This window comes from Palaemon carinicauda, chromosome 4 (genome assembly GCF_036898095.1).
Source record: "Palaemon carinicauda isolate YSFRI2023 chromosome 4, ASM3689809v2, whole genome shotgun sequence".
NCBI classification, from domain to species: Eukaryota; Metazoa; Arthropoda; class Malacostraca; order Decapoda; family Palaemonidae; genus Palaemon; species Palaemon carinicauda.
In genome coordinates this window covers 88,564,798-88,576,813 of record NC_090728.1, presented here as the reverse complement: position 1 = coordinate 88,576,813, position 12,016 = coordinate 88,564,798, and the positions used below count along the sequence as shown (strand labels likewise).

Here is a 12,016-nt window from a genome sequence, read left to right as displayed (position 1 = left end):
TTTCGCGCCCAAGGAGAAAAAAATCTGTGATGATTGTTTACCCAACATTAAGAATTTGATTTCTAATAGTTGGCAACAGCATTGGGATGACCAAGAACAATGCAATACCTAATGAATAAAAATTCTCATAAAAATCGGGATAAAGTTCAAGCTAGGCGATAGTTTCAAATAGCCTGCACTCCTTTACACTGGGAGTGCTGCGTGCCACAACCTATCTCTACACCCAGCTGGTCGTAGCTCTCTCTGTACAGTGTAAATCCATTTACTGTGGTAAAAAATTACAGCTATATTTGAAATAAACCGGATTTTGATTAAACTAGCGTTTCACTTAACTGTATCCAATAATAATGCACATAATATTCACATTTTAGTATCTTTTTTATAATAAAATACATAGAGAATTATAATCTCATGCACTGTTTACATTCAAATAGGCTGATCAACCCTGCGTACTCCGTTGTCAACCTATATTCACTTTCACGATATTATCCCACTGATATAACTATTCACTTTCACAGAATTACCTCACTGATATAACTCATCATGTATATTAGTATGATGTGTCTCACATTATTATTGTCCGTCACTTATCATTATTATATCCTTAATCCTTTTCCCAATTCCTTCCCAAATCCCTTTCATACATCTGCATTGCTCTCTCACTCACACATCTACAATGTATCTTTCCAACTCTTTTGATTCTCTTCATTTTTCGCGATTTCATTCTTCTCTTTTCTAGCCTTCATCCGTCATTTCCATCTTATTAATCATTCTAAACTCTCATTCCACCTATTCCCATCCCTATTTTTCATTCCTTCTCGCGTTCACTAAATTCATTGATTTCGCTAATTTATTTGAATTACCATAGATTTGGCAGAGGGGATGTGCAAGAAGAAGGAACTTGGCTACCGCTCCCCACCCCCTCTCGTGTCTTTGACATGTTGTTTTGTCCTCTCTCTCTGTTCTTCTTGGCATTTCACTTAATTGTATCCAATAATAATGCATGTAATATTCACATTTTAGTATCGCATTTATAATTGAAAACATAGCAAATAATAATTTTATGCATTGTTTACATTCAAATCAGCTAATTAACCCTGAGTAGTCCGTCGTCAACCTCAATTTTCGAATCAAATTAACTCCCTTATTATTAAGGCATGCTACCGAAGGATATTTCAAATTTACTAAAAGAAACAATTATTACTTGATCTACCATTTTCAAATTAGTATACTAATTTCATTAGTTTTATTTTAAATACTTCTCTCATATTTTTTTAATTGTACTGTAAGTTGAATCGCATAACGTTAACCGGAGAGTCATTCATGTTGCCGATGCACGATATTTTATAGTTTTTAGTTCTGTGGTGCTTGATTATAAAGCCTCAATAGAGACTTAGCAAAGAAACAAATATTTTTTTTTAGAGAGAGAGAGAGAGAGAGAGAGAGAGAGAGAGAGAGAGAGAGAGAGAGAGAGAGAGAGAGAGAGAGAGAGAGAGAGAGAGAGAGAGAGAGAATCAGCTGTTGAAAAGTAATCAAATGCACAGTTTGTGTTTATTTATTTTAAAGAAAAAATTATTTTTGAGGTATTTAAGGTTTTAGGTTATAAAATAAGCTGTATTTCTGTTTAAGAAAGTATAGATAACATACTGCGCAAGAGACAACACATAATAAGTTGCGTCATGCTCCCCGAGTTTGAACGAAAACACCGAACACTTACAGTAAGTACAGTTAAGCTGTACTGTAGTAATATCACAGCACATATATTACAGTACATAGTGTACATGTGTGCAAATGTACTGTACACTGTACACAGGATTATAAACTGTTGTAGAAACCAAATAAAAACAATATTAGGTAGTATTTACTGTGTTAATCATCAGCTCGGGCACCCGCTCGTGGCAAGGGGCAGTGACTTTTTAGTTAGGAGTAAGCCCACCCTAGATCAGTATTTATTCGCGAAAATTCGAGTTTTACGCCTGTGTTTGTAACCTAACTATCGCGAAGAACCAGGCCTGACTGTAATCTCACATTAACGTATATAATTTTTGTTCTGAAATATTATTCTAGCGTGAAAGTTTTTTTAAACGTTCTAAAACGAGGTAAGTCTCTGTGTCGGAACAAATATGTTTTAATACTAAGTGGCAACTTAAGAACAACTCTCGTCCTATGCAAAAATATAAAATCATCACTAGTTTTGCTGCATACTGTACAAAACAATAATAATAATGAAAATGTTATCACAATGTCATAGCATATCAAAAAGAAAAAAAAATGAAAATACTTCTTTTAATGTTTCACTAAACCTAGCTGGAAACTTCATCTGAATTTCTGTGCTGCATGTGTTGGTAATAAAATGCTTATACTATATATTATGATGTTGATGCCATGTGGCATAAATAGAAACCCTAAATGCTGTCATCAAACTCAAAATTTTGGACACTTTAATGTTGCACTATTGTAATTTATGGATATGGATGATTGGCCTGAAAGTAAGCAAGTTGAAGGCTCTCATAAAAAGGTTAAATGGGAGATATTTTCACTAGAAAAGAGGTGGTGAAGATGCACCAATGTAACCATCCCTTTACTTCAGGTATACTGGTAGGGAAAGTAGAAAATGGTGAGGTATATCTGTATTTTAGTAACTAGTACCAAAACATAACAAAATACAAGTGACTAGCTAGAAAAAAGGAATGGAGGAGGAGTGAAATGAATAGATCTGATTACTAAACCAACTTTGGAGGATGACAGGGAGGATAACTGGCAAAAAAATAACATGAATAAAAAATGCAATAGGACACATATGGCAAAGAAAAGGTAAGAGTTTTCAAACTTACCTAAAACTGTATTCAACCCCTTGTAAGATTTCAGGGGCAATATAATTAGGTGTTCCACAGAAGGTAGACGTCGTATCACCAGGCCGAATGCCCTCCTTACACATACCATAATCAGTAAGTTTGATATGACCTTCATGATCAAGTAACACGTTGTCTAACTTAAGATCTCGGTATATAATACCTGGAAAAATAAAATTACATAAAATCATGCACAACAAAAATACTGTACAGACAAATCCTTTATAGACAAGTGTTAAAATATATTTAGTGATAAGTTTTCACAAAAAATAACTGAAGAGATAATAGCTGTTCTGGCTCATAAAAATTGGAAATATCACAATTGTAAAAGTACAGTAATTTGTGTTTTTTCTAGCTATGCAAACCTAAGTCATTTAGTAGGGGTAAGATTCTGGTGAAAGCTGGATACAAACAATGAAGAATTACTGTATCGAGAATACAGAGCCTTCATTTTTTATTTTGCCTAGGACTTGTGGGGTGAATGTGGCAGGAAGTGAAACCTAAAGGTCTTACGCTTGTATAACTAGAGAAAATACAAATCCTCGTCTTTTAGTTAGAGAGTCATCCTTAGGAGGGAGGAAGTCCTCCTTGTCCTTCAGTAGGGGAGTCATCCTTAGGAGAGAGGAAGTCCTCCTGGCTGGCTAGCAACCAGGGATTGTGAAATTATCATCCTATCAACTAACTGTATTTTTTGTTAACACAGTACAGTACTGTCTACTGTAATGGAGTGATGGATAAATTTCCATTGTACTGTTAGGATGGAACGATCATAAAAAATATGCATTGAATTGTATAGTATACTGTGTAGGGCAGTGTTGCCAGTTATGAGGCAATTTGTAGATGGGCTGATGAGGTATATAAAAATACAGAACTTCCCCAGAGTTGGTATTGACAATATTACTGTGTTTGTATGGAAATACAGTATGTTTGTATTTGATAATAATTTTCTTTTAAGCTCACTGAATCTCCTAATTGTTTCATTCTCTATGTTGTATTTCAGGTTTGTGCAATGCTCTACACAAGTATGAAAAATTAATCCCAGACAGAAGGTATAAAAGAGAGGTGTTGCCCCATTTGGTCCTCCTCCTCCTCCTCCACACCAAGACAGTAGAAGATTAGAGTACAATGGTTTGATTTTTGAGTGTCGTCCTTCTAGAAGAGCTGCTTTCCATAGCTAATGAGTACCTTCTACCCTTATCAAGAGTAAAGTAGCCACTGAACAATTACAGTGCAGTAGTTAACCCCTTGGGAAAAGAAGAATTTTTCGGTTATCTTAGTGTTACTAGGTGTATGAGTGAGGAGACTGTGAAAAGAATAGGCCAGACTATTCGGTGTATGTGTCGGCAAAAAAAATTAGCCTTCACTAGAGAAAGGGATCCAATGTAATACTGTCTGGCCAGTCAAAGGATCCAATAATTCTCTTGTGGTAGTATCTCAACGGGTGGATGGTAAATTGATGGATGACTGATATACAACAAAGGAAAACAGTTTCTTTTATGATGAAGTGAGTATGACAGTATTACTCAATGTACTAGAATTTTAAAGACCATCTTGGCCACTAGAGAGGAAATTGTGGGCCCAATGCATGGCAGTTAATGTCCTGGGGACTAACTGGTATACCTGTGGAAATGTTATCCCAGAACATTGTCCTTGCATATTTGAGGAAAGGTATTACATACTGTCAGATACTAAGATTTTGGGAGACAAAATTAATGTTAAAAAATCGGTTAGGTAATATTGAAATGTTCAGTAAAATATATTAATCTTATCTTACCTCGAGTGATATGTCTAAGCTGACTATAGTATGCTGTACATTGTGTACAGTTGTTTGATAAATTAAGTCTGTGTAGAAATAAGAACTGTTTAAGTATATACTGAATAAATCTCTGCTTGGAAATATCATAAAATTTAGTTAAAATGATAAATATCTTAGTAGGTTAATCTCATGGTTTTGGAAATTGAATAGCAAATATATTTTTATGGTAACTTTTGTCACTTGCTTATATTACTCTGCAATACTTAGTTACTTCTGTCAAAACGTTGTCATATTTCTGCAACCACTGGTCAGCATAAACCTTAACATAGGCATAAATTATGAACAATGGTCATAAATTTTTAATATAATTGTAGTTGCTTGCCTATTGTGTTGGAACTCTATTTCTTTTCCTTTTATAGGACAATTAAGTTTTTATTTTATTTAAAAATTAAATACTTGTAGGACTACAGGTACTCTTCGCTGATCTGCAAGGCAAACTTGTCTGCTCAACTGTGCTATAGCTCGAAAAATTGCTTACAGTGCTTTCAGAAGAATAAGCAAGAAACTCAGAGATAAAGTCTGTCGTAGGATTCAATGCTCATGGGCGGCAAAATGATTGCTAGATATTTTTCTTGCAATTCCTGGAATGTGGTGCAATCAAGATCACAATGCTATGGACGAATGCCATCATGTCAATAATGAAATGCGAGGAGGTATCTGAGTAGGGAAACTGATCTGTTTCTATCCAAAACTCTTCAAAACCTTTTGGAGACCAACTACAAATTCTTTTCACTTTCTGGCTATTGTTCACATTTTGAAGGCAATAAAGGTGCTTGATCACACTACTTTCATCATTTGCATTGATTTTTGAGCAATTGGTGAAGCTTTTCGCACTTTTTTCACAAATGCTATTAGTTTCACAACACCAACCATATTGCTACGATCTATTTGTGGGTGTGATAAAGCTGACAATCCAATCTGCTTGGCATTTCGTAGATCATTTGCCTCAGATTTTTTGCTATTTGCAATGCTGACAAGACCATATTTGTCAGGTTTGAAAGGGTTGCTCATCTTGGTGTCAATTACTTTTATAATTTTTTTGATGTTGGTAAAATCTTTTGGAGTTTGTTTCCTTGTATATGTTTGGGGTGATAGCATTCATGTTATTATTATATTATTATTATCATTATTATAATTATCATTATTATTATTACTTGCTAAGTTACAACCCTAGTTGGATAAGCAGGATGCTCTAAGCCCAGGGACTCCAACAGGGAAAATAACCCAGTGAGGAAAGGAAACAAGGAAAAATATAATATTTTAAGAGTAAAAACATTAAAATAAATACTTGTATCTCCTGTATAAACTATAAAATCTTTAACAAAACAAGAGGAAGAGAAATAAAATAAAATAGTGGCCCCAAATGTACCCTCAAGCAAGAGAACTCTAACCCAAAACAGTGGAAGACTATGGTACAGAGGCTATGGCACTATCAAAGACTAGAGAATAATGGTTTGATTTGGGAGTGTCTTCTAGAAGAGCTGCTTACCATAGCTAAAGAGTCTCTTCTACCCTTACTAAGAGGAAAGTGGCCACTGAACAATTACAGTGCCGTATCCCCTTGGGAGAAGAATAATTGTTTGCTAATCTCAGTGTTGTCAGGTGTATGAGGACAGAGGAGAATATGTGAAGAATAGGCCAGACTATTTGGTATGTGTGTGTAAGCAAATGGAAAATGAACCATAACCAGAGAGAAGTCTCCAATGTAGTACTGTTTGGCCAGTCAAAAAAAACCATAACTCTCTAGCGGTAGTATCTCTATGGGTGGCTGGTGCCCTGGCCAACCTACTTCATACATGAACCATGATTTTAACCTGCTCAGATACAGTAGCCATCACTGGTGAACTTTCAAGTTTTTCGATGGTGCGATGCTTTTAAGTGCTACCATGAAAGAGCTGGTTCTTGGCTTCACAGTTGCATGTCTGCTCCAGAGTCATATCTGGCCAAACACTATTAAAGGTTCCAGGAGGCAGAAGCACAGTAAATTTGCCTGCTTTGAATCCCACATCAATGTGCAGCGCAGTTTCTTGAAGGATTTTCATGGCGCCCAAGTAGTGGGGCAAAGATGAGATATACTTGTAGTGTCCTGCAGAAACTAGATAAGGAAGCATATTTTGTTTCAATCAAATGTGCTCCCCATATTCCTGCAGGCTTGGCATGTATATATCATATCACTTCAAAATTTGCACCATGTCTACGTACACCAAGCAAGGCTTAGTACTTAGTGAGCAAAATGTCAATTTGGTTTTCAAATTGCATCATTTCTGTGCTTTGTGTTCTGGCTGCTTTCCATTCAGATGTTGCAATGACCATATTAAATCAGCACAACACTTATGGACAAGAGCAATAAATTCCAGATCACTTGTGACTTGGTCAGTTTCATTAATCAGCCATTGTTCAAACACATACTAATGTAACTGAAACATAGCTGCCAGTACCAGACTGTGTGCTCTCAGCATCCCATTGTAGTTCTTTTTATGCCATACTGTATATGCATTTGCTGTTCCATGGCCATAGACACCAGACTCGACAAGGACATTTCATGAAGTGACCAATTGCACCCATGAAATTGATGGCAATGTGGAATCCTCCCATACATAGTACAGGAGTTCCAAATTCGCTCGAGTTCATCATAGGTAGCCCAAGGGCAACCACGTAGATTGCTTGATCCCGTGTTATAACTGTGCTATTGTCCTAGTTTTTGAAACTTTCATGCAGAAACCAATTGACGCCTGAACTACATCCGAGTTATTGGGCGATTCTGTAAAAAATGGTCCATACCCGACTACTGTTGAATGATTTTATGAGCATCGTCCTCATTCAAGAGTTGGTGAAAAAGAGTTCCACCTCAAATGTTTCCTTACATCTTGCTGGCTGTCATCATTAGCTGATATCCCAGTGTATTGGATTGGAAATCCACTGGCTATGTCCACTTACTTATGCATTGAGGGCACAAATAGTGATGCCATCTGCATAAGGAAATGCACATCAAATTTTACATTTTTATTGAACTTTTATTTTTATTTATATCTAAGATTTTTTTAGATTGAACTTTACATGTTTTACATTCAATCTTATTTTCATTGACAGATTCTTTAACGTTAATTCTTATGTTGTGGGTAATACTACAAAGTATTAAAAAATTACTAACTTTAATACAAAAAATTTCTTATCTATTGCATTAGCCACTAAAATTTTTAGTTGACCTGTTGGTAGTATCATCAGAAGACAAATAATGACATAAAAATAAAAAAGAAAAACATAGTTTAAAAGATATTATGGGAATTATTTTCAAACTGTGACAATGATATGCTCTTCTCCCTTAACCTATGGATAGTACATAGTATCACACTAATCTTGGACATTGACCATTTATTTGTAACATCATTATTGCACAGGTGTTCTATTTTCACATGTTCATTGCATGCTTTTAATAAAGGAAATGATTTATATTGACTTTCACATTTTCATCAATGAATTAAAGAGCTGAAAGCACAATTTTGAAATTTGTATGCAAATTTGGAATTTATTTTACTTTGAGGGTATGTAAACACATTTTAAATAATCTTCCCTAGGCTTTTTTAAACAGGCAATGACATGCAACCAACCTCTATGCTCTAAAGATCATAGCAATATCTGATGGGAGTTACAAATTTTCACTGTCTTCTCATTTGTCCAATTTATGGCAAGGTCATACAAAAATCAATCAAAAACTTTATTTTGCAATTTGAACGGCCGAGCAGGCCTCTTGATTATGTAATGGGAGGTGTCACTCGTCAAAAAAAAAAATAAGGGCTGCAAAGTACAGGAGATGAGGTCAGGTCCATTAAAAAATATGGCTCTATCACAGCCTTGGGCCCCTGACTAAGGAGTAATCTCTAGTGAAAAATGTGCCACAATTGGTGAGTGCACTTATACTGCTCACACAGCACAGTGAGTGACATTCAGGTGAGTGTGTGCTTTTTAGGTTCCTTGCTTACCATAAGAAAACTTAATTCCCATTAGCAATGGAATAAATAATAAGATGAATGCTGTCAAACAGGACTAAGAAAGTGTATATCAGCAGGTTACACAGACAATTGTCAATAACTGATCTTTCTTTTTCCTTAATACCCCAACATACAACGAAAAGTCAAAATCTATCCAAAATAAGAAACAAAGGATTAAAACAGACTATTGAAGGCACTGAAGGCACCCGTAATATGTCCATACCCTACGGTAACTGAAAACTAATTGGCTACTCAGCATGCAGGGGGGGAGGCTTTCTCATCATAAACTACTAACTACCAACACCATATCATAAATTTTAACAGGCATGTTCCAGTTACACTGAAAACTTGCTCCTATTAGAAGACAGGATTTGTATTTGTCTAGGAACAAACTATTACTAAATCCTCAGGTCATCAACTTTGGAAGACCAGCAACCATGTGTATTGAATTCCCATAATTAAAAAATTATTCAACAGCTATTCACAAGTTATCTGGTTACTACCACTTGGACGAGCCAAAGCAAGTAAAACATGCTTCATCTATTATCTCTTTGCAAATGAGATGAATCCATAAATGAACACACTTATTTCCATATAATAAAATGATAATATACATACCAGTACAAATATTCAGATGATTGTGAATTGTCCATAAAACATTTTAAAATTTATGGAAAGGTTCTAATTCAATTTATAACACTTTATGGATATCAAGATCTTACAGCATGAATGAATTAATTGAAAATAATTTTATTTGAATGCAAACCTTTTTCATGGAGGAAATTAAGGGCTAAGCAAATTTCAGCTGCATAAAATCTTGCATGCTCCTCTGGTAGACGTCGCTGCCTCTGCATATGGAACATTAAATCTCCTCCTCTAACAAACTCTATCACAAAGAACAGACGGGACGGAGTTTGGAAGCATGAGTGAAGGCCAACCAAAAAGGGATGATTGGATGCTGTTTCAAAAACATGCTTTTCAGTTTGAACCCAGTCGATGTCCTAAAAGAGTATAAAAATTTATTACTATATTTAAAAAAAATAGCACATTCATGAAATTAGGTCAGAATATACTTCATCCAGGAACTTGGGCAAAACTACAATTTAATCCACAAAATTCAATGTCATAGCTCTAAATTAAATAACTTGGTGCAAACTAATAAATTTTCAGTAATCGGTTACCTCATCATCTGTGACAAGCGTCTTTTTGATAACTTTCATGGCATAAATTCGATTAGTCTTTTTAAGTTCAACCATCAGCACCTTAGCATAAGAACCTCTACCAATAACACGTATTAGTTCGAAGTCATCCAAACAATACTGTCCTGCTTGGCCTGATGGAGACATTGGTTCACTGCTCAACCCTGTTAAAATAGAAGATATATTTCCATTAGAAAATAAAAAGCTAGTATTCCTTTCTGGTTCAAAAGATATGTAAACATAGAATGAATTACCATACTTAATTTTTTCTTTACTTATCATCTGAGGTTGGCATCTTTTAGATGTATAAAAATAAATTTTACACTATATATCATCCTTATACTTAAACCCATCACTATCACATTTTCTACACATTATTATTCTCTAAGTTTTCCTTGATCATCTTGTCTTTTCTTGTGGTAACAAAATTAAATATTGTATGTACATCCTGCATTATGCACCCATTCCTTCTCACATAATTCTATTTTCTATGAGTATGCCAGCTTTTTAGTATTGTTAGAATGTTGTCTTCTAAACAATGTCAACAAAACTCTTCTCAGGTGACCTTAACCTTTGAATAATAGTAGCATCAGGTGATTTCTGTTTTCCTTCAACACTTATTAAGGGTTGAACAAGAAGCTTGCACTGTATTCTTTGGTGACTCTGCCTCCTGAGTTACCATAACGTCTGGTACTCTTTTCACAAAAATTCAGTTCCCTTTTGTTTATATGGTACAGTACCACAGTGTCAAGCTATTTAATACAAGAGGTCTAAGCAGAGTTGAGGAATACCTTCTTTCAGGATTATCATAAGAAGTTGATAGTTCAAAGTTTGGTAAAGTTTGCATTTCTATCTTGAACCAACAATCTTGAGATTAAATTTTCTTGGATTATCTCTTTTTTTACTGATCTATCTCCATCTATATTGTACTAAATTAACCATTTAGATTAGATTAACAGGCAACTTGACAAAACGAGCAACATGAGAGCCTGTCATCCATGTTCATTAATTCGTTCCGAATTGCCTAGAGCTTGTGTACGGGTGGGGGCTCTTAAATGAGCTTACAAGGGTAAATAAAAATCTGAAAAAGCAAGAGCTAGGACCAACAGAGTGGGATAAAGTCTTACAATAATTGTATACACCAGTACTGTACAGGGAATGCACTTCATTGAGGAAATTACAAAACAAAAATAAAATGAAAAATACTTGAACAGATGCTACAGGAAAGGCTAAGGAAAATTGTCAAAATTGATAACTGCCTATCCATCATGATGAGTGAATCGATGACAGTTGTAGCTTTTATAATGAAGTACAATAATTACAGCAATATACCACCAAGAAGTTAAGATTATACTACATAATTATTGACATTGAAAAGGCATTTTTCAAGATTACCAAGACAAATAATTAAAAGGCCATTACAAAGGCAAGGACTATCAAAAATTCAAGTTACTGTACTTTATCATAACTCAAGATCTACAGAGAAGGTAGTGGCAAGGGAATCAAAAGTTTGTGATAAATGTTGAAATCCATATAGGATCAGCATTGAGCCCAAGATATGCAAGGAAGAAGGCCCCTTGGAGCTAGCTGTTGTATGCAATGACCTACTATTGACAGCAGAATTTAAAGCAGTGGTGGGGGAAATGTTTAAAAGGTGGAAGAATTAAATGCAAACAAATGGACTGTAAATCAATGCAAGATAAACAAGGTTATAGGCAATTACAAAAGGAGGTACAGTAAACAGCACTAACAGGAAAATGCCAATGTAGTTGTTATCAGAATAGTATGGGAATGAACTCTGTGCTGTGTATTAAATGAAAAAAGAGAGAGAGAGAGAGAGAGAGAGAGAGAGAGAGAGAGAGAGAGAGAGAGAGAGAGAGAGAGAGAGAGAGAGTGTGCGCGCGTGTGTGTGTGTAACATAGCCATGCCCTTGGTGTCATGAGCTCTGGGTCGTTGTTGAAGAGGGTCAGGACTAAGTCTACGGTCGATGATTTTGCGAATCGATGAGATTGTGCTCTTTGTGACCCTCCTCTTGACCTTCCCCATGGTGACAAACATTCCCAACACATGGGGGGAAGTGCTGCCATTCTTTCAAGTAACCACACAGGCTCCTCACTGAGCAAAGTACCAGTTGGAATGGGTTTTGGTTACAGAACTAAG

At 35.4% G+C, this 12,016-nt stretch overlaps 1 protein-coding gene across 4 annotated transcripts in view; it reads right to left on the bottom strand.

Moving 5' to 3' along the window:
* Positions 1-12,016, bottom strand: part of aPKC (protein kinase C iota type) — a 354,044-nt gene that overhangs the window by 56,325 nt on the left and 285,703 nt on the right. For all 4 annotated transcript variants that reach the window (XM_068372436.1, XM_068372435.1, XM_068372437.1 and 1 more), the window contains 3 exons: positions 9,839-10,020; positions 9,424-9,658; positions 2,835-3,015 (listed from right to left, as the gene is read on the bottom strand). In XM_068372436.1, the coding sequence (XP_068228537.1) occupies positions 2,835-3,015; positions 9,424-9,658; positions 9,839-10,020 (598 nt within the window). The remainder of the gene's footprint in view (positions 1-2,834; positions 3,016-9,423; positions 9,659-9,838; positions 10,021-12,016) is intronic.